The sequence below is a fragment of the Leucopleurus acutus genome (assembly GCF_964270905.1).
Source record: "Leucopleurus acutus genome assembly, chromosome: 6".
Classification (NCBI taxonomy): domain Eukaryota; kingdom Metazoa; phylum Chordata; class Mammalia; order Artiodactyla; family Delphinidae; genus Leucopleurus; species Leucopleurus acutus.
Window position 1 is genome coordinate 118,041,373 of NC_139149.1, and position 24,814 is coordinate 118,066,186.

The window sequence follows — 24,814 nt, forward strand, 5'->3', positions numbered from 1 at the left end:
TCAGACCCTCATCTGGGCAGACCTCCTCCTGGAGAGCTTGGACCTGCCGGGGGCGGGAGAGACGTGGCGGTCAGGGCGCCAGGCTGCCGGCATTAGCGTCTCTGGTTCCCCCGTCGCCCGAGAGCTGTAACCTCTGTCTCCTGTTCCTGTGATTCGCGGGGAGCGGCCCGCCCCCCCCCCCGCCCCAGCTTCCTTTGTGAGTCACTGACTAGGGGCGGGGCTCCGTCCACCGGGGGCCTGGCTGTCCCCAAGCCTGGTGCAGCATGTCCCCGACGTGGAGGCCCGCCCTGGTTGAGTGGCGGTTCTGAAAGTCGGGGATTTACACACTCGGTGAGGAGCGGCGGCCCGCAAACGAGAATCCACGTCCTCAAGACCGCGCCCCTCCCTCTGCAGGCAGGACGTACCGTATGGTCCCCGCCAGGAGGGGGTTGAACGCGTACAGCCAGTCGTGCATGTCCTTGTCGCTGCTGGCCTGCAGCAGGATGCCCCGGTGCTCCGTGCACACGGCGAACGTGTTGGGGGTCTGTGGAGGGGCGCTGCCGTGAGGGGCGCCAGGCCTCCCGCGGTCAGCTAGGGGCGGTCGCCGCTCCCCCGGGGCCCAGGTGGGGGGGAAGGACCCTCCACCCCAGGGGGAGCGTCAAGGATGAGGAAGCAGAAAAGAAGACCCCGAGGAGGGGGCAGCGCTGCTGCACGCACAGCCCGTCCTGACCCTGCAGGCGGTGGCTCCCCTCCGGAAGCCGGTATCTTCTGGTCATCCCCGTGGCCATGCCCGAGGCTACCTTGTCACTGCTCTGTGTCCCCGTGGGATGAGTCAACCCCTCGCAGGCCAAGGTCCCTTCCCCGGGGACCCTGGCTCAACTGCTCGCCCAGATGTATCCTCTGGGGCCCGTTAATCCTGGCGTCTTCTCTCAGGCCCGAGCCCTCGACGTGGTGGGTGTGGGTGGCAGGCTGAGCTCACACCTCCCCCTCCCCCACCACAGGGAATCAGTGCCCAGTGGGCCCTGTGGCCACCAGCCGGGAGTCAGGGCTACTCACGTCCAGGGCCACCACTTGCTCAGAGAGGAGCAGGGGCAAAGCCAGGCACAGGGCGCTGGGCTCCTGGGCCCACTGCCCCGCTGGCCCTACAGGGCTCCGTGACACCCACTGTGGGCGTCCCCAGGAAGAGGGGACTGTCGTTAGCCATCAAATGGGAGAGGATTAACGCCTGCCGCACCCGTCACCGCCGTTGTCACCAGGACTACAAGCCCCGTGGGTGGGCAGAGTGGCCCCGGGACACGAGAGGCAGAGAGACAGTGAGGCTGACCCCGACGGCCCTGCCCGTGACAGACGGGCCGGCTTCAGTCGGGCAGTGGGCAGACGCAGGGCCCGCAGAGGAGGACCCGTCCCGGCTCCCGCCCCCCCCGCCCGCGGCCGCGTCGCACCTTGAGCATCGCCTGCTGGTCCTCGCTGTACTCAACCTGGGCTGTGGACAGGTTGAGCACAAACCTCTCCACGGCGTCCTTGTCGCTGTTGTACATGTAGGCGTAGGGCCGCCGCACCACCACGAAGCGCTTGGCCCAGCCAGCCGTGTGCGGCTCCAGGAAGTGCAGGTACCCCTTCTTGGAGACGATCGGGCTGGGGATGGGGACGCCCCAACACCATCTTTCTGCAGCTGCCCACCAGGTGCCCAGCCCCCGCCCGGCACTGGCTCTGGCTCTGGTCCACCCTCCTGCCCTTTATGTCTGCTTATTCTCCACCCCTGTCCTAGGTCAGGGGGCCCTGCCCGACCCCCGGCACAGAGCTGTCCCCCGTCCTAGGTCAGGGGGCCCCCGGCATACAGCTGTCTCCGTTCCAGGTCAGGGGCGGCCCAGCTGTCCTTGCAGGAGCAGAACGGGCTGGCCGGTGCTTTAGAAGGGCCCTCACGCACCTGACCCGGATCTCCTGGATGTCGGGCACCAACAGGCGCCGGGGCTCCTTGTCGGCCTCCGTTGCCCGGGCAGGGGAAGGGGACTTCTTGGAATCCACCTCCGGCAGGGGCTCAGGTTCTGGGCTGGCCGGCCGGGAGCAGGGCTGTGGGGTCCTGGGAAAGCACAGTGAAGCCCCTGCACTCCTGCCAGAAGGTGCCTCTCCGGCCCGGCTTCCCCGACGGCCAGCGTTACCCACTCAGAACCGCCGGGGGCGCCTGCCTGGGCCTGCCCCCCCACGCTGGCTCAGGCCTCCGGCCGGCCCGCCACTGCGCCGCGCTGTGTGGCGGGCAGGGTCCACGCCGACGCAGCGCCTTCTCCCGTGGCATGTTCTGGCTCCCCACCTCCACCCCCTGTGAAAGCAGCTTCCGCAGCTCTTGTCTCCAAAGTTAAACTGAAGCTGACCCGACTTCCTCAGGGACCGTGTGCGTGCAGGGAGCTGCTATAGTCCACTGGAGCCACCAGGCCCAAGCGACGGACCCGGTGGCCAAGGAGGCCTGATTCAGGATGGCGCCCAGAGGGCTTGATGCCTTTTTCTTTCAAGAAGAAAATCTGGAAAGCCTGAGGTGTTATAAGACCTGATGGGTCAGACGCGAGCGCTGTCAGCAACGTGCGCCCCGCTCCCAACACCGCTCGGCAGGTGTCAGGTGGGCTCAGGTGTCCTCTAGGCTCCGCTCTGTCACCACTTTTCCCACTGAGTATTTTGTGAGAGCTGCCACTGAAAAGGGCTTTTTGTTCAGTGTTTTGACCCGTTCCTGGTTTTATTCACAACTGTATTCTATATCTACGCTTTAGCAGAAAATGACCTTGCACGGGGCCGCATCAGCTGGGCAGGGCAGACCCCCTCCCCCGGCCCTGCCCTAGTGGGCAGCTGTCCCCAGACACGCAGCCCCTCGAGCCCTGGCTTCTTGCCCTGTGCCCCAGTCACAGCCGTTTTGTCGGTCAGCTTGTGCAGGTGGAAGCTTTGCCGGGAGCCTGGAGCTCACTCACCTCAGTTCAGCAGCCCCGTACCGGCCCTCGACCAGGGAGGGGCAGGTGGAGGAGGGGGTGAGCGTGGCCGCCCCCAGAGGGGACATGGACGGGTCCCGCAGCAGGGTGACAGACATCTCGGAGAGCTGCGGAGGAGAGACGGCTCTTCAGGGACAGCCTCAGGGCCCTCTGCGGGTGGGGACATTCCTGCCGCGGCACCTTTGCCTGCATTTTACCCTCTGTTTAGGGCAACCCCACTCCAGCTGCGGGCTGGGCTCTCCTCCCAGCCCAGCCCCCACCGTCCCCCGGCCCACCCCGCCCAGGGCTTCAGCCTCTGCCTTTTGCCGAAGGAGGTCCTCGAGGCTGTGGAGCCCCAAAGACGGAGCGAGGACCGCTGGGTGGGGGTCGGGGAAGGAGTAGCCTCTGAGCCCCGACTTCAGGGTGCGCAGCCTGGCAGCCGCGGCAAGAGGAGGTTTGGGCAGAGGGAGAGGCCGGTGCGGAGCACAAAAGCCGGGCAGGGCTGTCTACCAGGCTGAGGGGGGCCGGGTGATGGGCCCGAGCGCTGGAAGGGAAGCCTGGAGCCTGACACGGGCCAGGGCCAGCCTCCAGCACAAGAGCCGCCCCAGCCTTGGGCGTGGGTATAAGGCTGCAAGACCAGGGTGGGCCCCCAGGTGAGGGAAGGAAGCCGAGGAGAGGGGGCTTGGCCAGCCCAGGACACAGGCAGCTGGGTGAGGGCCGCCCTGGACAGGGCCGGGGACCGGGGAGAGTGGGAGCCAGGGACGACACCGAGTGGACACCCCTGGGCCCGGCGGGCCCCAGCCTCAGGCCCCGGGAAGCCAGCCCCTTAGCTCTGAGGCATCCCTTTAGGCTGGGAGAGGAATGTTCCTAAGAAAACCCTTATCTCCCTCTCTCGGCCACAGCAGCCCCCCCCGCCCCCCCGTGGGCGGCCCCTCCACGCCCACCTTGCTCTCGCTGGCGCTGACGCAGACGTGGCTGTGGGTGTACTCTCTGTTGAAGGAGTGGGTGAGGAGCCGTAAGCACTGCCGGGAGAGCAAACGCCTGGTCAGGGACCTCCTGGGACCCGGCTCTGCCACGGACACAGGCCCAGGACACGGGAGACTGGCCGAGGGGTCAGGCACCCCAGGTCAAGGTGGGAAGCACCCTCACCTCTCCCAGGTGATGCGGCGGTCTGAGGAAGCCCCCCGGGGCAGGCCTGGGGCCTGGGCGGGGGTGGGGGTGGGGCCAGCACCCCCTCTAGTGCGGGAGGCCTTCCCCGTGGCCCACCCAGCAGCTGAAAGGGCCAGCTCTGGTGTAGGTGGCGAGCTCCCCATCAGCATAGGTATGCAAGAGAGAGCAGGTCACTGCCTGGGGGAGTAGAGGCTATAAGAGGTCCCCGGGTTCCAATGTGGGTAGGGTGGGGTGGGGGTGGGGTCAAGGTGACCCTACGGACTCATTCTCCCAGGTCCTGGTGGCCGTGACAAGTCACTGGCACCAGGAAAGGGCCAGGAGCATGGCCGCCACCCGCCTGCCACCCACCTTGACCGCCAGCTCCCGCTGCCTCTCGTTGGGAGCCTCCAGGGACGACGGCCGGCCCGCAGCCGCGAGCGGGGAGCTGGACGAGCTGTGGGCCTCGGAGTCCTCACTGGAGATGGGGGACAGGGCCTCGGGACCAGGCCGCTGGGCCGTCTCCAGCTTCTCCCGCAGCAGCAGGTAGTGCCGGGTCTTCTCCACCTGCACAGAGGAGCACGAGTGTGGCTTTGCCTCTGCTCCCGCCAGGGCGGGAAGGGCGGGCGGCTGGTCTGAGCCCCAGGCCTGCTCAGGCCCGGGAGAGCCGGCCGCCCTGCCAGGCTGTGGCATGTGACGACGCCAACAGACCTGCCCGTGCGCCGCCGTGAGCCGACGGGACGGACACTGTGTTCCCGCAGCCGCGTTCCGGGGGGCCGTGCGCGCTGCAGCCGCGGACTCGGGAAGGGCCCAGAGGGTGGACATGGCCCCCGATGCCCGCTTCCCACCCGCGCCCCGGGTCAGCAGTCAGTGCCGCTGCTGGACACTGGCCGTCCTGGCCCGAGCGACAGAAGGGCCTCGCCCCGCCCACTAGCTTCCCTCCCGGTTCCTTTCTTGTCTCATCTACGTGCCCGACAGTCTGCGCTTGGGTCAAGAATGAACCTCCCGGGCTTCCCTGGTGGTGCAGTGGTTGAGAATCTGCCTGCCAATGCAGGGGACACGGGTTCGAGCCCTGGTCTGGGAGGGTCCCACATGCCGCAGAGCAACTAGGCCCGTGAGCCACAACTACTGAGCCCGCGCGTCTGGAGCTCGTGCTCCGCAACAAGAGAGGCCGCGACAGTGAGAGGCCCGCGTACCGCGATGAAGAGTGGCCCCCGCTTGCCGCAACTAAAGAAAGCCCTCGCACAGAAACGAAGACCCAACACAGCCATAAATAAATAAGTAAATAAATTAAAAAAAAAAAAAAAAAGAATGAACCTCCCGTCCTAGCCGGTGGCGTCATGCGGCCCTAAGCCCTGTGACGCGCTCCATCCTGGGTGGGGTGGGGACCTGGTGGGCTCGGCCCTCTCACCTCCTGCAGGAGGCTCAGCTTCTCCAGCTCCCACTGGTGGTCCAGGATGAGGCTGTCGCTCCGCGGCCTCCAGCCTGCCAGGTTCTCCTCGCCCCGGACGTAGGCCACGGACGTGTCCAGCACCCGCCGGCGCCGCCGCTGCATCCCTGGAGCGGACGCCCGTCAGATGTGTCCCTAGCTGCAGGCTTATCCCCCGAGGGAGGCGGGACCCCCCCCCCAGGCCCCCAGAGCCAGGTGTCCCGCGGGGTCTCGGCTGCCCCTCCTCTCCCTTCCTCTCTCCCCTCACTGTCCTCCAGCCCCCCAGCAACTCCGGGGGGCACGAGGTGAGCACTCGAGTCTCCAGGTGAGGGGCCCCCAAATGGCAGCGTGGCTGAAGTCACCCAGGTGGTCCCAGGGGACGGGGCTCCCTGACCTCCAACGGTGCCCCACCCCACCCCCGACCAGAGAGCCCAGGGCAGACGCTTACCTGGGCTGCCCGTGTCGGCCACGTGGCACAGGCTGAGCTCGTACACGCCCGTCACGCGATTGCTGCCAGGAGTGGTGGGGGATGGGAGGAGGAACATCGCCACCTGGCCCCGCGTCGGCCAGGCACCGACTCTCGCCACCACCAAACGCACACTGGGCACGAGTCCTGCAGCCGCCCAGGCCAAGCGGCCTTGCACGAGGTGGCTGAGGTGCTCGGTTCCCCGCGATGCAGTCCCTGTACATGGTCCCCATCCCAGACTCCTGCTGGGCCCCCCTTTCTCTTGGGACCACTGATTCTGCCAAGGGCACCGCGCTAACCCGCTCATGGAGAGGGGCTCACGCTCACGGGGTGACCTCCTGGACGACAGGACCATGGCCAGCCCAGGACCCCCACCCCCCCTTCCTCCCGGCTGTGCCAGGGCAGCGGGGACACAGGGGCCACGAGACAGTGCGTGGGGGGCCTCACTGAAGGCTGCCAGTGGTGACCCTGCACCCTGGGTGTCCCTGTTGCTGGCGCAGGGGCCCTTCTCACTGCCTTGACGTTCTCGGCCATTCCTGCCCTGCCCCCAAGAATGCAGGTCAGAGCGCAAGAAGGGACGCGGGTCCTGGTGTCCGACTCCCCCACGTGCCCCCAGCCTCCAAGAGCACTGGCTCCGCACAAGTCCTCAGGAAGTGCTGTCCAGGGTCCCCCTTCCCGCCCAGCCCCAGGTTTACCCAGTTTCTCCCACAGAGTGGGGGGGCAGTCCCAATAGCACAGATCCGCATGGCCCCTGGGAGGAAGGTCACCGGCACCTCCCAGGGAGGCCCCAGAGTGGACACCTCAGGCCTTCCCACTGTGCCCTGTGGGGAGAGCCTGGCTCTCTCACACCCCCCAACATGACATCGGGGCCCCCACAAGTGCCCGGCGGCGTCCACTGACGGTCCGAGTGAGATGGACCCCAGAGCCGGAGGCCCGACGGGACCGGGGCGGGTCCTCCATCTCATGGGCCAGCCGGCCCGGAGTGCACCACGTGACATACTGCTCCGCGCAGAGCCCAGTCTGGTACTCGCGGCGCCCAGGGCGCCACTGCAGGCTCACCTCTCCGAGGCCCGCAGGCTCCCGCTGCCGAACAGGTTGCGGATGGAGCGGGAGGCCGGCAGCTTGGCATCGCGGGAGTAGAAGACCATGCAGAAGTCCTTGGTGATGACGGCCGGCTGTGTGCAGTTCTCCATCTGCGGAGGGCAGGGAGGGGCTCGTACCCAAGGACACCCCAGGGGGCTCGGCTCCAGCCGCACCTAGCCATCTCCCCCTCGGGGCACAAGAGCCTCCGCACCGAACCACAGCCACGAGGGAGAGACAGTGGGGCACCCACTGCCGGGGGCCCCAAGTGTCCCGGACACGGGCCTCAGCTGCCTCACCATTAAATCGGGGTGACACACTCCCCAAAACGTTTGTGAGGATCTGACCGGACCCTGTCTGTGCACCCACAGTTTAACTCTCAAACGCCATAGGAAATGACTGCACAGCGAGCGAGGTGCTGTCTTAAACAGCCGGTTCTTTGGTTTTCCCGAAGCTCCGGGATAACTGCTGACAAAGCTGGTGTCTTGTCTGGGCAAAGCCCTGCAAGTGTTTTCTCAGCCTGAGCAAACCTCATCCCGTGGGGCAGTCACACAGGTAGGTCCCCATATTACAGCTGGAGTAGTTAGGCTCTCGGGGGGTGGATGCCTTCGTCTCTACCATCCCGCTGGCTGCCGACCCCAAACCCCCGCCCCATTCCTCAGTACTGTGCACAGCAAGAAACGCCCACGCCCCCAGCCTCCTCCTGTGCTTCAAAGGGAGGTCACGGCCTGAGACCCTGGGGATGGGGAATGGGACGCTTCTGCTTTTGTGCTGCCTGGAAGATAGATGCAATGTCTGGCGGTGCTGCAGCCATCTTGCAACCCCAAGGACAAACCCATACACTAAAGGTAGCAGCGTTAGTTAACTGCGAGCACAGCCATTAAAAGTACATAGATTTAATTCAAGGACTTAAGAAGGCTTCTGAGAAGAGAATAGGGTTGACTGGGTTTGTCCAGGGCTAACAAGCACCCTCACTGCCCCTTGGCAAGCAGCTCAGGCTTGGGGGACGGGTGATTTTGGTGGAGTGCCCTGGGGGCAGGTTTCTTGCCTCAACGTAAGCAGAGAGGGTCATGTAGATCTTCTCTCGGTAAGGGGTGACCCGGTTCAGCAGGAGGGAGTTGTGCATGGAGCTGTCCCACGCAGCCTCAAACTGGTAAAAGGTCCTGGACGGAAGCAGAGACAAGGTAGAAGGTCGGATGTGGCTTGCTCTTGGTGGGGGTGGGGACATGCAGACGGACAGACACAGACAGACAGACGTGTGGGCCACCCGCAGGGAGAGCCGCTGGGGCCACAGGTCAGAGGCCCAGGTGTTGGTGTCCAGGGAGGATGGAGCCCTCCTTACTCAGGACCATGCCAGGTGGGGGACTCAGGCGCCCCCCAGGGTGAGTGCGGAGCCCTCTCAGCTCCACCCTGGGGGAGGGGGAGAGGGGTCCCCTGGAGCTGAGGCAGGAGTGAGAGGATGGAGAGGGGAGGAGAGGAAAGGGGAGGGGGCTGTGACAAAGGGGAGGGAGGGTGAGAGGAGGGGGGAAGGGGGCAGAGGCGACGGTGGTGGTGGGGAGACCATGGGAAGGGGTGCCCAACTCCACCCAGTCTCGGCCTGAGTAAGGAGGCACCCTGGCCTCTCCCTGGCCTCAAAGGGAGCCCGCCCGGCTTTGCCGACACTCTCCATGGCCATCTCCTCCACCAACCGACTCGCCCTTGGGGGAGGATGCTGGGGGTGAAAACCGGGGTGGCCCCTCTCCCAGACGGCATGGCCTCCGCCCACCTCAGCCAGGCCCCGTGGAAAGGCAGGGCCCCACGTAGCACAGAGCGGGCAGTGGTGGTTTCTTCCTGTCCCCAGTCTCTAACCCGGAAAGTAACGACCAGTGCATGAGCCAGGGGCCAGGAAACCCCTCTGAGGGCAGCTCAGGGCAGGCCCAGGGCCCAGACAATTTGGTGGCCTCCAGGGCAGGGTTTCCTGTTATGCGACAGCTTCCGTTTTCAAGCATCTGATGGCAGAGCTCCTAAACTCTTGCCTCAGGCCGGGTGCTGTTTTGAGGACCCTCGTATCTGAGCTGGGGCTTTGCCTCAAGGCACAGTGTGGCCGCTCTGTGGGCCCTGGCAGCCCCCAGCCTCACCCGGTTTCCGTCCAAGCATCCTCACGCAGACACAGTTGAGGAACGCATCACCACAAGCAGCCCTGACACGGCCCGGCCCCTGCGGAGGAGCCGGGCCCACCCGGCAATGCAGAGGGAAGAGGAGGGAAGCCGCGGAGGGCCAGGGACAGTGCCACGGCCACCCCCTCTCTCCATGGCGCAGTCCAGGGGCGCGGGAGAAGCAGCGGGACAGGGCAGGGCCACTGCCGGACACGCCACTGAGGAGAACGTTCCAGAGGCAGGACGTGAGGACAATGGGGTAACCAGAGAATGGGCAGAGAGAGCGGGGAGACACCGGGGGAGAAAGGAAATTGAAAGTCAGAAGAGGACAGACCGAGCGAGCGCGGAAGAGAAAAGTGAGCTGTACCTAGTGTCATTTCCGAACGAAACGCTAAAGGCGGTGGCAGCCAGGACACACACGTACACACACAGAAGAAATTCACATGTCAGAACGAGCACCGTCACCCGGCCAGGTACCAGCTAACTGATACGGAGCAGGTGGGGCTGGGCCACACCAGCCGTGGAGCTGCTGACTGCCGTCTCGTGGGGCCCAGACGCGGCCCACGGGGTGGGGGGCTCCCTGTGGGTGGGGCCCACTCTAAGCCCCAGCCCGGGGACCTGCAGACACCCCTTTCCCTGTGTCCACAGGGAGAGCCTTGGGTCCATCTCCAGCAGGACCAGCCGGGCGCACCTGGAGCTGCCACCCAGACCCAGAGGGATGCCCTCTGTCCCAGGGGTCCGCAAATGCCCCAGGTCTGCGGACAGAGCCAGAGGCCCGCTGCAGCGCAGCTCAGAACAAATGCCCCCCCGCCCCCCGACCCCGACAGCCCAGCTCCAAATGCCACGTCACAGCACGTGACCTCGGGCTGACAGCAGACATCTCTGTGCCCTGCTTCCTGGACCAATGGCCCCGCCTCATTGAGATGTCCTGCGGGTTAAGTAAGCCGGGGAGGAGCTGAGGACAGGCCTGGGAGGCATTACTGTTATTACAAGTCCTCTCCCCAGGAGGCCCAGCCGCACCCTGGGCACGGCCCAGCCTGAGGCCCTGGCCCTGGCAGGCTGGCCAGCCCCAAAGCCTCCCGCTGGCCCCGCGCCTGGCTCAGCGCTGCCACCTCTGTCCACCTGCCTAAAATGTCGCTACAGGACGCTGCCGGCTTCCTTCCCGCCGCAAGTGCTCGGGGCGTGAGGACCCAGCCCAGCCCAGCAGGGCGGGAGGGCGGCAGCCCACCGACGTGGGACCCAAGCAGCCCCCCTGGGCAGGGTGTCACATGGCAGGAAACTAAGACCCAGTGGGCTGGGAGGGAGCCGCGGTGCCTCCCGGAGGTGCCTGGCCTGCGGGGAGACCACGCCAGGACCGACGCATGAGCAGCCCCAGCGGACCCTCTAGGGTCAGGTCACCCGGAAGGCGCCCCTCCCCTGCGGCGTTGCTCACTCTACCTGAGCGAAGTTCAGTCGGCCCCCCAGGTACACTTTCAAGGGGAACGTGTGGCCGAGACTTGGGGTCCCTGGACCCGCAGCATCTGCACCACCGGGAACTGATCAGAAATGCAGATTCCGGGGACCCCGCACTCACAGAAGCAGAAACGCTGGGGTGGGGCCACCTTAAGGGCAGAGCATCAGAGCTTCACCACCGGCTCAGCACCGTCATACTGTGGACCCTCTGCTTCCAGCCCATTCTGGGGAAAGTGGCCAGTCCCTCCCTCCAGCGAGGCCGTGCCGGGCTCCACCATGGATCCTGGTCCTTCGCCCTTCCCTCTGCGTGCCGTGCCCTGGGACCCCGTTTTAAAGAAAGGGGCCGCAGGCAGGCCAGCCTGCACCCACAGCAGAGCCCCAGGGGGTTCCTGCAGGGCCCCCAGCCAGACGGAAAATGCCCATCAACACAGTCCCTCTGCAGCAGAGTGGGGACCCAGCATGGAGAAGTCCCCCACTCAGACCCTCCGGTCCACTTCCAGGAGCCTCCGGCTGACATCCTGACTCCAAGCGAGCCTTCCAAGCCTGGGAGGGAGGGGTTCCTGGACGAGGAGGCCTGTTTGGCGGCTCTCCTCCAGCCAAAGGGGTCAGGCAGCAGGCCCCGGAAACAGAACCACCCCAAATTAGCTCTGGGACGAGAGCGTGATGCTCAAACAAGCGAGGACCCACACGGGGAAAACTTGAAAACTCAGAAAGTTTTGTTGACGAAGAAAATGCCACATGCTGTAAACATCTTTTCTGTCCTGCCACAAGTAGGCTGCAGCTGTTTCGTCTTCCCCGGGGTTGGTGGAGCAGGAACCCTGCCTGTGAGCACGTGTGGGTCCGCGGGAGGCCCTGGGCTGCCCGGGTGGGAGGTGATGGAATCTCAGGGCTCTCGACACGAGCACCCGATCATTCTGTATGAGACTCTACCACGCCTGCTGCCGACGGCCCATCAGAGCTCGTGTAAACTTCTGACGTGCGTCACAGCCATCGTGCAGCAACAGGCCGGCGTGGCGGGCATCCTAAGGCGAATGGGTCTGCCGAGAATCTGAAAATTAAACCCCACGCTCGAGGTTTCAACCTGAAACTCGTGATGCTCTGGGAACTATGTTTCTCGAAAGAGTGTCACACTTGCAGGAGTGGCCCAGGTTCTTGGGGGTGGTGATCTGATGGGCAGGTTTCCAGGACTGAGCCCCCGGACTGCAACCAGGGCAGCCCTCCTGTCCGGTGGGGACCGTGATCCCAAGACGTGCCCACGCGGCTAAGAGCAGGGGAACGGCCTCGAACCTCAGGAATTCTGCTGTGTCTGGGTGCCACACATGCTCGGCCAAGTGGCATCACCCACCTCACAGAGCGAGCTCTGAGACCAGAGGGACACAGGGGATGGAGGATCGAGGGGATGAGGGGACAAGCGAACTCCCGGGCCAGGCTTTGAGCGTCCCGGGGACAGACTGTCCTTAGTCTTTAATCCCCCTTTCTAACACCCCAAAGAACGTGGCTCACATGTGACAGATGGATGAATGAGTGAGGGAGGGTCATGGCCCCGTAAATGGCGCGGCATGGCAGGACAGAAGGGGAAACTCAACAAGATCCCACATCTGGGCCCTTCCGGGGAGGCTGGAGGAGCCCTTGGGGCACCTGGGCCACCTGTTTGGGGAAATCAGATCCCGCGCCTGGTGGGATGGTGGGGGTCACCGTGCACTGCCAGTGTCCCCCCGCCTTCTCCTCAACACCTGTGTGCTTTAAAGGGTCATGAGGACCCTTTCTGCTCCAGGCGGGTGGAAACCCGAGCCCTGGGCAGGAGCGTGAGCTGGGCTAAGATGTGTGGACAGCGTGGAAGGTCTGACCCAGCTCTTCATGGGCCACAGGCTGTGTCACAACCCCTCCTGCGTGTCTCGGGGGCTCCGCAAGGTGGGCGCGAGTCCCTGGCACTTAAGTGGGGCTCCTTCGGCAAAATTGGAGTGGTTAGAGAACAGGCTTTTGCTCAGGAGGTGTTTTAAATTAAGTACGAGTATTTTACATTAAATACTAACAAGGTAGTAGTGAAAATAAGCACACAACTTACATTAATGAAGTTCCACACGCAAGACCCCTGCTAAGAGCTTTCCACGTTCATCTCATTGAACATCACAACCGTAGGCCCTAATAAGATCCCCATCCTGAGGCGGAAGGAAACCAAGGTTCCAGAAGATTCCGCCACTTGTCCACATTCACAGCCAGGCTGCCCCAGCCCAGTCGGTACAGCCCCCAGTCCCCACCCCACTCCAGATGGGATGGGTGGGGGTCACTGTGCACTGCCAGTGTCCCCAGTACTGGGGACTCTGCTAGTCCCCAGTACCACCCACCACAGTGGTTTCCTGCCCTGCAAAACACAGTCCCATGAAGGAGGCACTAGCCCGAGTCTTGGGGTGCTGACCCCTCACCCCTCTGAGCGCCCTAAGCCTCCTCTTCGGGCCAAGTCCACTGGGGGCCGATGAGCCCACCTCTGAAACTGGGGGCTGGGGCCCCCTGCTCAGGTGCAGGGGTGAGGTCCTCCTGAAGTCTAGGGGCTGGCGAAGGAGGCCCTGCCGGGAAGGAGGGGCTCCCCCTTCCTTTCCTGGTGCCAGGTCTCCTCCTGGCCCGAGGGTATGTTCCCATTTTACCCAGAACCCTCCTGGCGGCATGAGGTATTTGTAGGGGGGTGTCCAGGACCAGCCTGAACACCCTCTATCATGCTGGGCTGCTTGTGGAAACGCAAACTTGAACAGAATGCCCACACACCCCCATGCAATCGTACTGATGGGCCTGGAAGTTTCCACTCATCAGGGAAACAGCCCCTACGTCGGGCCCCCTGCAGGGATGAACCCGAGCCGATGGGATCCCGCCCCAGCACCTTCTGAGACCCAGCAGACTTCCACCTCCAGGACCAGCTGGTAAGCTGCCACCTCCAGCAGGCCCTCCGGGCTGCCCGAGAGGCAGGTCCCTGCTCTGGGCTCTGCAGGGCTGTCACCCTCCCCTGGTACAGAGTCCACTGCCGTTTTCTCCTTGACCAGGTCTCGGCCGCACCCAACTGCGTGTCCCCAGGGAGGGCAAGGATCTGCTCCTGGAGTGGGTGCATACGTCCTCGGGCACACCCCGACAGGAACCACAGTCTGCTCACTGCCCCAGGGGGCCTCAGCTACAACTGCCCGGGGCACGTTCACAGTGACCATCTGTCCTGACACACCACACCCATGACCTGACAAGGACACGGCCTCCGAAGGTCCTGCTGTGCCCCCAACCTGGTCCTTGGGCTCCCCCCTCACAAAGGGGCAGGTGCCACCCGTTCCCCTCCCCGCAGCTTAAAGCCTCAAACATCGGCACTGGAAGCCTTCCTGCCGCTCCTTTCATCCTTCAAAACAGTGACCCCCAGGGCCACCAAGCTCTGGCCACAATCCACAGGGACCCATGAGCTGCCCGCCCCGGCTTGGCCCCCAGAAGCCTCTCCCTCCCTTGCCGCCCAGCCTGGCAAGACAGTTACGGCCTTGACCCTCCGCTCAGAACAGACTAGAGTCTCACGGACAAAGTCTGAATTAGGGACCGTGAGGCTGTCCGCCCCCAGGGTCTCAAGGACCCTGCACCCAGTCACCGCGCGCCAGGGCCTCACTCGAGTTGGGAGGGACCCGCTGTCCCCGGCCCAGGGGCCCGTGCCTCGGGGGGTTGGACCTGGGGCCTGGGCCCACCCACCTACTTCCAAAAAGGGTGTGCGGTTGGAGCCACCCGCCTGGCCAGTCAAGGGGCTCGCACCCAGGCCTGGGAAGCGCAGAGCCAGGGGATCTCAGCCGGGCTGCTCCTGTCTACGGCCCCTCCCCCCCCTTTTCTCTTTCACTTTGCGGGGAGTGGGCCTGGCCGGCCAGCCTGCATGCGGGTGCTCCCGCTGGGGTGCAGGGACGGGCAAGGCTCGGGGGGGGGGGGGGGGGGGGGGGAGCAGGAAGTCAGCCAGTGTCTCCCGAGGGCAGGAAACTACCAGAGCGGCCAAGATCAAGAGTGGGGGCAGAAGGGACGCAGCCAGGGGAGGGTGACGGGGAAGGAAGCAGTAGGAAGAGAGAAGTCCAAAGGAAATAAAATGAAAGGAGAAGACGGGAGCGACGGCAGGGGGAGGCGAGCGAGTGTGGAAGGGATCCAAACAGCGGGAATGAGACTCAGGGCTGCGGGGGCGGGGCCGCGGCGGAAGGAGACCGGGGCGCAAATGGTACCTAGGCATGTCCGAATCAAGAAACTGCCTGCAAAACACAAACAACCACAGGTTAGTGAGGGCGGGGCGGCGCGGGGAGACGCCGTCCGCGGCCCCAGGCCCACTCTGAGCCGGGGAGGCTGCAAAGCGCGGCGCCTTTGAGCGGGGAGGAGGCTGAGGCCGCGCAAAGCGGTGGGCAGCTGAGGCTCCGAGGCCCAAGCAGACCTGGGTCTCTGAGCCTCAGCGTCTCTGGGGGCAGAAGGGCCTGCCGGGTCCCCCGCAGAGCAGCCGGGCCCATCGCGGCTCCGAGGACGTCAGCCACCGTCCAGGGAAGACGAGGGCCCTCGGGAGGAGCTGCCGGCCTGGCCAGCTAAGCCTCAGAATGTCTCCTGCCGGGGGCCACCCCCCGAGGAGCGTCCCTGAGATTTTCCAGGCCGGGCTGGGGTCGGGGCAGTCCTGGGGCCGTACGGCAGGGGCAGAAGCCAAGCAGGGGGCAAAGCAGCTACGGGCAAGGACTACAGCCCCAGCCCCAGCCCAAGGACGTCCCTGAGCCGTGAGGGCCCGGACCAGCCCAGAGCTGGCCGGCCTCACTGCCCACAGCCCCCAGGGAACAGGACAGAGCCCGTCAGCGATGGGTCCTCTGGCCTCCAGGAACAGGGAGAACCTCTTTAGCCAAAGCCCCACTGACCCGAGGTCCAGCCAGGAGCAGCTGTCCCCTCCGCTGCCTGGGGACTGAGCCCAGGACGAGGTCCCCCTGTGCCCTGCAGCAGCCGTGCTGGCCGGAGGACGGGAACCCAGAAACGCAGTCTCCCTCCTCAGAGCAGGGAGACCGTGTAGGGCGGGAGGCCCAGAGGCACCCCCGCCCCCTTCTCTCCCCCCCCTTTCTTGCCCCAAGAATCTAGGAATTGCCGAGGCAAAGGAAGGGTCAGAGGTCAGGGGAATGCTGAGGTCCTTCTCCAGGTCCAAAGCGGCACTCAGCATGGCAGACAGAGCCCTCCCGGGCCCCACCTCCCCCGGGGTCCCCACCCCTGACGGTCTGGGCACAGCGGCCCGTGTCCCTGCGGGCAGCCCGTGCAGGTGGGCGCCAGGCCCTCTCTGCCATGTCCCCAGGGTGTGTTCTCATGGCGACAGGCCCCCCCGCACTGTGCCTCACTGGCCCCTGCCCCGAGGTAAGCCCCGCCTGCCTGTCATGGTGTCCCCCGCCCCTGTGAGAACACCCCCCCAGCATTCTTCACCCAATCCCTCCCGCTCTGGACATGAGTGCAGGGTGAGTTTCTTCTGGAAGGTTCTGGGGCAGGGCTGGAACCAGAGCCACACCTGCCCCTGTTGGGGTCTCTGCCCCCACCCCCCAAGCTGCCCACACCAAGGGATGGTTCCCTACAGCCCACTCTCCAGGGAGTCTGTAAAGAAACCGAGCTCCGTCTGGTCCCAGGACCCTTTATCCTTATGGATCCAGTTCTCCCTGCACGTGCGGGGTGCCCGCACTCCGCTCTGAGCACACCCAGCCCTCAAGACATCTTTCCTGCAAACACAGCCGCAGAAGCCCGCGGAGACGCCCATGGCTCGAGCGCAGGGTCAGCTCTCGGCTTCCTCCTCCTGGGCCTGGTCGAGCCCTCGGGACTCGGGAGCGCCCTCCCCGTGTCCCCGAAGCCCCAGAAAGCAGCACCTCAGACACAGCCAAGCCCTCCGACCTTCCCCCGGGAGGGCGGCTCTCAGTCATGAGCTGCCTGCCCCGGCCGGGCCCCCACAGGCTTCCGCCTCACATCCCCGCCCGGCCTGGCAAACCTCGACAGGCCTGCTTTGTCAGGGGCTGCCGGGGGGCCACATCCACCCACCCTGATGCGGTCAAGCTCAGACTGCCCAGGTGGCAGAGATCTCGGCCATCACCTGGGAGCTTGGAAAGGAACAGCCCAGTGACGAGGAGCGTGGGCTAAGCTGTGCCGCTGGGCAGACCTCCACCCCGGGACGCCAGACTGCCGACCCAGCTCGACCCTGAACTCCTCCAGGACCCTCGGCCCCAGCACCCCTGCCAGAGGGTACAGACTTGCCCGCAGCGGTGTGGTTGGGAAATCCAACCTGTTTGTCCGCCCCATGCCTCCCACTGCCCCATCCCGCCCACCCACCCACGACACTCCCGAGGACAGGACCCAGCTCATCCGCCGGCAACTCCCACGCGGCCCCTCCGTCGGGTGACCGAGTGAGCCAGAGACAGGACGGTGCGCAGACAATCCTGCCGGGGGAAGTCGCGGCCACAGGCACCCCTCCCTGCACCCCTTCCCGGAGGGCTCAGAAAGGAGGGCTTGGAAAGCTTTGGGCCCTTTGTGGCCAGGGGGGCCAAGTGGACGAGCTGAGAACGCACCCTGGGTTCTGACGCGGACCCTCCTCCAGGGAGTCGGGAGCAGCCCTGCCGCCGCCCCCAGGGGACTCACCGGTCGTCCTGGGCCGGGTAGATGTATCCAGACGAGAGGATGTTGAGGGACAAGATGTTGGGGTCGATCAAGGACTCGTCGGTTTCCGGGGTGTTTCGGATGCGACCTACAGGAAAGGGGACAGGCCGCGTGTCACTGCCCAGGAGGGCAGGTGGGGGGCTGGGTCCCTGCTCTCCGCCTCTGCCTGGGCCGGAGCCTCCACCTGTGAGGCCACATCACGTGGCTCCCCACGTGGCCACAAGAGCACCTGACAAAAGGCAACACCGGGGGCGTGGGGGACAGGGAGGCCCACACGGGGTCTGCACCTGCACGGGTGCCGCCTGTCAGTGGGCGTCCTGCCATCTTTCCCTGCAGCCTAAGTTCTGAGTTTCTTAGTCTTTCAGCATCGATAACTCTCGCAGTATCTCCCCCACCCCAACTGATAGATGCCAGTCCCTCAGCCTAGAACTCACAGGCCCTCCTACCTGCTGGAAAAGGAAATCTTAGCAAGATGAGAAGGAGAAAATGTTCCCTTTTCTCTTTACACTTAAAAAAAGGAAAAAAGAAAGAAAAGAAACACTATCTGCGTCAAAAATCTCTCCCTGTAAGAAGCATCTCCAACAGCGCCCTGTAAGGCGCCCGCACTTGGGTGGGGGGCGGGAGTGACTCTGTAAACGGCACCAGAACCGCTGAGTCAGAACTCCCTCCTGGTGGTTTCAGTAATAATTTCGTGCCTTGTGGAGATCCTTAAATTCACTGCTCTGCTTCCTCGAGGAGGAAACAAATACTGACTTTTCTTTGTTAAGCCAGAAAGGAATCCCTGGCCTCTCCCCTCCTCCCCGCCCCCCATGCAGAGTTGAAATAAGACCCAGCACCAGGACAGAATTCTGAGCCCACACGCTGGGGCTCCACTTCCTGGAAGCCTCTAGCAACATTTGAGCTCTGGGAGAAGGCAGGTGTGGGCCTCCAGCCACGTGTCCCCGAAGGGTGTGTCCCCCATGGCTGGAGGCTAAGGCAGGGGAGGGCCACACGGCCCCTGCTGGGGCAGCTCAGCTGCAGGAAGAGACCTGGCCCGTGTGCCAGCCTCACCCCTCCTCACCCCCCGGGCGCGGGCTTCAGCGGAGGCTCTTCGGAGGGACTCTGTCGGCTCAGAGTCTGCCCAGGGCTTCACCTGCAAAACTGATGCCCTCGGAGCCCCGGTCAGGCCGAGACGTCCACTCACAGGTCTGCGAGGTTGATGCAGCCCAGAGCGGCAAAGCCCAACCCCCTTAGCCCAAGAGTGGGGGCCTTGGTGTTCCTGCCAGCATCTCCCCGAATCCCCTTCAATAGCACCCTTATCCCCTCACCACACACATAGGCGAACACCCCTGTCTGCATTTTCAAATGGAATGTGGCCCGGAGAGCAGAGAGAAAGGTGGGATCCCGGGACCAGGGCCTGGCTCCCCAAGGCCAGCGAGGGTGCAGCCTCTGTGCAGACACAGTCCTAGGGATGAGGGTGATGGGGTGGGGCGTCAGGGAGAGGTTCCACCAGGACCAGAGCCGGGTCAGTAGGTGGTGTAGACCCTTCCCTCTGGGCAGAACAGGCTCGGGGTGACGGCGGCATCATTTCCCACCCACGTGCAGTACGTCCGCGAGCGAGTTGGGTGTCTGCTTCACCTTCTCTTTAAATTGATGCAGAGTTTTTAGACTCACCCTAAACAACATCTGAAATGGGGGTGTGTGTGCTTGTTCTACTGTTTTTCTGATTTGTGTGAAAATAGATACGAAACGTCTAAAATAAAAGCGTTTGTCCTGGGGCCCCCAGAACCTCCCTGCCCACAATCCTGCACTTCGGGTGCAGGACGATGGGTCCCTTGTCACAGTCCTGTTACTACACCCTCAGAACCCCCCCTACAAGCCCCAGGGACACTGCCCTGGAGCTGTTGCCCACCGGCCACAGCAATGCCCCAGGGTGGGCCCCCCACGGGGCCTCAGCTCCAGGCCAGGGTGGGGTGGGCAGCTTCATGCTGATGACACGCTGGAATGGACCGTGGTCCCTATCCTTGAACGGAAACTGGGAAGACAAATTCTTTACGAAGAATCAGCAAAGGAAATGTTTCCAGTAGATGAAAGAGTTCAGGACTTGAAGTTACAGAAGGAAAGCGTCTAAGCTCCTGGGTGATCTCTGTAAGTTGAACTGTGTCCCCCCAAAAAGACGTGTTGCAGCCCTGACCCCCAGAACCTTATTTGGAAATAGGACCTTGGCAGACGTGATCAGTCGAGATGCTATCACACTGGAGTCAGGTGGGCCGTCATCTAAGTATCTAGGCCCTGTGAAGACGGAGGGCGGGGGTGATGTGTCTACAAGCCGAGGATTCCCTACCAACCACCAGAAGCTGGAAGAGGCGAGAAAGGATTCTCCCCGGAGGTTTCGAGGCAGCGCGGCCCCTGCTGACACCTGTATCACAGGACTTGTGCCTCCAGAACGGGGACAGGATACATTTCTGTGGTTTTAAGCCACTAGTTTTTGGTACTTTGTTACGGCAGCCCTAGCAAGTTAGTACAGCGATTAAATAGAAATCTGGACTCGTCACCTGAGGCCAAGCCCTTCTCTTCAGGTGAGGGGCTGAGGCACACGGCAACAGGGGCAGAGCTGCGGTTAGAACCCAGGCGTCCGGCCAGGGCCTGGGGTGAGGGCGTGGTCTGTGCTCTTCCCCCGAGGCCCCCCCCCCCCCCCCCCGCACCACTCACCCACGACCAGCTCTCGCACTTCCTTCCAGTGAATGTGGCTGCCTGTCTCGTGCAGCAGGGTCACGGTTATCCGTCTCTGGATGCCCTGCGAGGCACCAGGAGAGAAGACAGTCAGATGGCCTGGGGTCCCTGGGGGGGGGGCGCTGGAGGCCGGCGGGGGCAGCAAGCGCTTCGCACCTGGTGAAGCAGGAAGGTCCCCATGCACGGCATCCCGCCGCGGTGGTCCACCACTGCAGGGATGTAACTGCGAGAGAGACGTGAGAGCTGAGGGCCGCGCCCCTCCCCCCCCCCCAGCACACACACCCGGCCCCCAGCGGACCCCAGCCCGTCCCCAGCGTGGGCTGCACCCGCCTTGGGACTTACTCGCCGTTGGCCTCCAGCTCGCAGATCTCGAAGTAGACCAGCAGGTCGTACTTGCAGTGGCAGGGCCCGGGGCAGGGCCGCGTCAGCGTGCTGAGCTTGGTGGCGGGCACTGGGGGCGACAGGGGAGAAGCACACACTGGTGGGAAACTGAGAAGCCACGTGCCGAGGGTGCGCTCAGAGGGGAGGCCGGGGAGGGGACGCCTCAGGAGCAGTGAGGTCGTTGCCCTCCAAGATAAAGCCAGCAGACCCCTCCCCAGGGCCCAGGGTACGCCCCGCTCTGGGTACCGATGGGCCTGGGGACAGACGTGACCGTGGGCCTCTCTGTGCCCTGCGGGAGGAGTGCTCAGCCACGCGCACCTGGCACGGGCTCTGCAGAGGGCAGTACTTGAGCCACACAGAAGCAGCAGGACGGAGGAGCCCTGCCTGCTCGGAGGCCACACAACCCGCCCAGGACCCTCTGCTACACCACCCTCACCCTCAGCCGCCGCACCAGCCCGAGCACCTGCCTCCAGCTCAAGGGGCCCCGGCCCTCGGCTCCCACTGCCCTCCACAGCCCCTTGCCCATCAAGTCCCACCTGAGCCCCACCGCTCCACCACAAATGTGCATCTGGGTGTCCCCCTGGAGGCTGCAGGGAAGGCTGAACAGCCCAGGAAACACAAGGGGCCAACCTAAGACCCACGGAGAGGCCAAGAATAATGTCCACAAGTGGTCTGCAGGCCTGGAGGGGCTGGCGTGCGTCCCCCTGCGGCGCCCTCAGTCTGAAGACCACCATCTTACGGGGGCTCGGGGGCGGGTACGCAAGGGTCACCGCGGACGTGGCCCAGGAAGCAGCAGACGCACCTCCTGCACGGCCCCTCTCGGGCACCCACGCCGGGGCCAACGCCCCCCGACCTCCAGGCGGGTTCCTGGACGGTGAGGGCCTCAGCTGCACCGCCCGCCCCCGTGCTGACGCTCCAGCCTTCTAGAGACTGTGTCCCTGGACTTCAGCTCTTGTCGTGAGGGCAGGAAAAAGCCCTATAACCCCTTTTAACTAAAACCCAACCGATCTCAAGAGCTCTTGCTCTGCCCACCTGCTCCCGGGGAGGGGCTCTGGGCGCCAGGCAAGGGTGCGGACCGCCCAGGGACCCCACTGGCCTGGCCACCACCAGCCTCAGCCTCCTGTGGACCAGCTTCCGGGTCTGCCTTCCACCCCAAACCTCGTCCATCCTGCGAGGTTCAGCTCAGATGTCCCTGCCCCGCTGAAGCCCCTGCCCCCCACTGTCGGCTCCGGGCAGCCTCACGGGACTCTGGGCAGGCACCCCCTGACCATTGCCCTGCTGCCCTGTGCGTGCCGAGGGGTAAAGGACGTCCCTGTACCTTCGCCCTGTGCCCCCCGCTCCGGTGTGAGCCCCTTACTCCATGGGGCCCCCATGAGGCCCAGCAGGGGCAGGGTGGCCCCAGGAGGCCGGAAGAGCACCGACCCGTCACCAGGACTGCGCTCGGCCTTGGAGGGGCCGCCTACACGGGCACCCACTCGCCCAGGCATGCACCCAGCAGGGCCCCGCCTACCTGGCTTGGACAGTGGCATGACCCGTGGGAAATGGCGGCGCGAGGGCCTCAGGGGGCTGTGGGGACAGAAGCACCCGTGTGAGGTGACCAGAGGCTGGTGTCTGCAGGCCCCCAAGGTGGAGCGGGCAGCCGAGGGCAGGGGCTGGCCGGGGAGGCTAGCAGGCTGCCGGCGCCAAGCCCGGGTCTCCCTCCTTCCCTCCCTCCCTCCCTCCCACAGGGCCCGGGGAAGGCCCGGTCTCAGGCCCTCCACCAGCTCGGAGCGAGAGGGGGGCCCCTCAGGACCCTAGAGCCCACCTGCGAGGCCCCACGAGGCCCCGAGGACCGGGGCAAGGGCCAGGGGCTCCCGGGACAGGGCCCCCTTGGCACTCCCAAGGACCGACAAGGCTCCTGGGGCCAGGTGCCCCGAAAGCAGCTCCTCCCTGGGCCCTCTCTTTCCTCGACACCCCAGATGCTTTGCTCTGGGTCCCTCGTGTCAGCTGAGGGGAGATGGAGGTGGCAACAGGGGGTCCCACCACCCCTGACGCCCGTTGGCTGTTCCCCCCACGCTCTGGGTGGGGTGGCCCAGAGGGCACTCGCCCCCCATCGAGTGAGCCCCCGGCAGGTTGCAGCAATGAGGGAGCAGACGAAGGGCCCCGTTCAGGCTGCGGAGCTGAGGACTCAGGGGCCCTTCGGCGGAGTTCTCGGGGGCCACAGAAGCCGTCTCCCCGTGGGCCAGCCCGGCCTCCTCCAGCCCAGCACCCGGCTCCCCTCGGCCCCAGTACGCGGTCCATGCCCAGCCTAGGCTGAGGTTCTGACAGCGACGGTCTTTAAGAAACCCCTCCTCGGTCCTCAGGGGTCATCTCTGACCCGCTCTGGGTCCTGCGACCTGGGAAACTGGCCGCCGTAGGCGGGAGATAGGCGGTGGGAGGCACACGGCTCTGCGGCCGCCACACCAGGCTTGTCCGGGGCACGGGCTGACCCTGCTGGCCAGGGGGTGGAGAGGCCCTGACCCCCCGGCCCGGGGCCGCTGACCTGAGCACGTCCTTGCAGAGGGGCGGGAACGGGTGCTGCTGGTAATGACCGAAGACCTCGAACACGATGGGCTGGCTCTTGATGTACTCGATGAAGGACCTGGTCACCTCCACTGCGATCTGGAGGGAGGTGTGGTCGAGGTGGGGAGGGAGAGGCACAGAGGTGAGCGCTCAGCCCCCACAAAGGACTCGGCACTCCAGGCCCACATTGGAGACCCCCAGCCGGGCTGACCTGTGCCCACGACGGGGGCAGTGCTCCTTGCCTAGGTCTGTCCAGCCCACCTCTCCTACTGTCACACTCCCAGTGGACAGGCCACCGGGCAGCGGCCCTAGGGCTCGCTCCCCGGGACAGATGGGGCTGGGGGCCACTAGGCTCAGCTGCTCCTTCAGAGCACAGGGCTGGAGGAGGGGCCTCTGTGATCCGGTCTGACCCTCCTCGGGCCCTCGCCCACTCACCAAGAGTTGTGGGTTGAACTGTGTCCCCCCTGATTCATAGGCTGAAGTCCTAACCGCCCCCCGCACGTATGTTTAGAGACAGGGTCTTCACAGAGGTGATCAAGTTAGAATGGAGCCCCAATCCAACATGACTGGTGTCCTTGTAAGAAGGGGACATTGGGGCACAGGCACGGCCGGAGATGACGTGAGGACACAGGGAGAAGACAGCCGTCTAGGAGCCAAGGACGGATCCTCCATCACAGCCTCAGAGGGACAGCCCTGCCCACCTGGGCCTCGGGCTTCCAGCCTCCAGGGCCGAGAGCTGCTAAGTCTTTGTTGTTGAAGCCCCAGGGCGTGGGGCTCTGCTGGAGCAGCCAGGAAAGGAGTCCACCAAGCACACCTTCAGCCCTGGCCCATTTCCCTGCCTTAGAAACCACAGGAGCCCCTCTTCCGAGGGTCAGGACAGGCCATAGCTCGCAAGGCCCTTCTGAGCAAGGCCCCTGTGCCTGCTTAGGCTACACACCCACAGCCGGGCGGCCAGGGTCAAACTCGCATTCCCTGGCCGGGCCCCTGAGGCCTCGCCACCCGACAGTTTCCGTCATGGCCCCATTTTCCTGCCTCACAGCAGCAAGTCCCTGCTCTCCTGACAGCCTGGCTTGGAGACACTCCCCGGCCCGGAGCTCTCCTGGCCTCTCGGGCGTCTGCCTGGGCACCCTGCAGCTCTCCGCGTGCCCTGCCCCGGCCTCAGCCCCAGCGCCAGGCCAGGGTGGCCTCGCCGGGCACCCCAGACACTGCACGTCCACATCTGCCCAAGGCTCGCTGCAGGGAGCCCTCGGGGGCTCTGATCTGCCCCCACCCCCAGTCTTAAACCCACCAAGGCCCCTGGTGCCCAGGACAGGGCTGGTGCTCAGAGGAGGGAGAAGCAGTGTCAGAGAGAATGAATGAAGCTTGGGGAGGCTGCACGAGGCCCCGGGCCCAGGAGGGGCCGGCCATGGGGGGGAGAAGGGGCTCTAGGGACGTACGTTCTGGACGTGGTAGAAGCCGAGTGGGGGCCCCCTCCCCGTGTTCTTCAGGGGCTCCGTAGAGAAGGCCTCGTCATGGCGATGGATGAAGCTGTGAATGGGGAGGAGACGTTCGGCGGGTGTGGGGCCTGGACACGGGGACCCACAGCCTCCCGGGGGTCACCAGGTGCCCCCCGCGCCTTACCGAGACCCACCCGCACAGCCCGGCCCCAACGAGACTCACTTGAACTGGCAGAAGATGTCGGCGTACTCGGCGGAGATGCTAGACGCCTGCAGGACGGTCACGCGGAAGGTGAAGGTGCTGCCCAGGCCGAGGTGGTCCAGGGCGGCGTCCAGGGGCCCGTCCAGGGCGGCTTTCTCGGGGCTGTCCAGGAGGCCCTCCGGGGTCACTGCTGCTGGGAGCCAAGGGCAGAGGGGCATGGCGGGACCCGAAGGGGCTAGAGCCCGGGCTCAAGGGCTGGGCCTCA

At 65.0% G+C, this 24,814-nt stretch overlaps 1 protein-coding gene across 18 annotated transcripts in view; it reads right to left on the bottom strand.

The window, feature by feature from the left end:
* The window catches only part of KIF1A (kinesin family member 1A), a gene marked incomplete at both ends in the record, with an annotated part of 65,083 nt that continues 40,269 nt past the window's right edge, over positions 1-24,814 (bottom strand). For 7 of the 18 annotated variants that reach the window (XM_082841435.1, XM_082841441.1, XM_082841429.1 and 4 more), the window contains 19 exons: positions 1-43; positions 405-523; positions 1,422-1,614; positions 1,907-2,059; positions 2,934-3,058; positions 3,875-3,952; positions 4,449-4,643; positions 5,488-5,633; positions 5,954-6,015; positions 7,031-7,164; positions 8,100-8,214; positions 17,260-17,365; positions 19,969-20,053; positions 20,146-20,212; positions 20,332-20,440; positions 21,881-21,936; positions 22,892-23,010; positions 24,348-24,438; positions 24,571-24,739. In XM_082841435.1, coding sequence (XP_082697561.1) covers positions 1-43; positions 405-523; positions 1,422-1,614; positions 1,907-2,059; positions 2,934-3,058; positions 3,875-3,952; positions 4,449-4,643; positions 5,488-5,633; positions 5,954-6,015; positions 7,031-7,164; positions 8,100-8,214; positions 17,260-17,365; positions 19,969-20,053; positions 20,146-20,212; positions 20,332-20,440; positions 21,881-21,936; positions 22,892-23,010; positions 24,348-24,438; positions 24,571-24,739 — 2,165 coding nt within the window. Of the gene's footprint in view, positions 44-404; positions 524-1,421; positions 1,615-1,906; positions 2,060-2,933; positions 3,059-3,874; positions 3,953-4,448; positions 4,644-5,487; positions 5,634-5,953; positions 6,016-7,030; positions 7,165-8,099; positions 8,215-9,553; positions 9,578-14,852; positions 14,880-17,259; positions 17,366-19,968; positions 20,054-20,145; positions 20,213-20,331; positions 20,441-21,880; positions 21,937-22,891; positions 23,011-24,347; positions 24,439-24,570; positions 24,740-24,814 lie in introns of all 18 variants that reach the window. The other 11 variants (XM_082841432.1, XM_082841440.1, XM_082841439.1 and 8 more) reach the window with 4 other exon arrangements.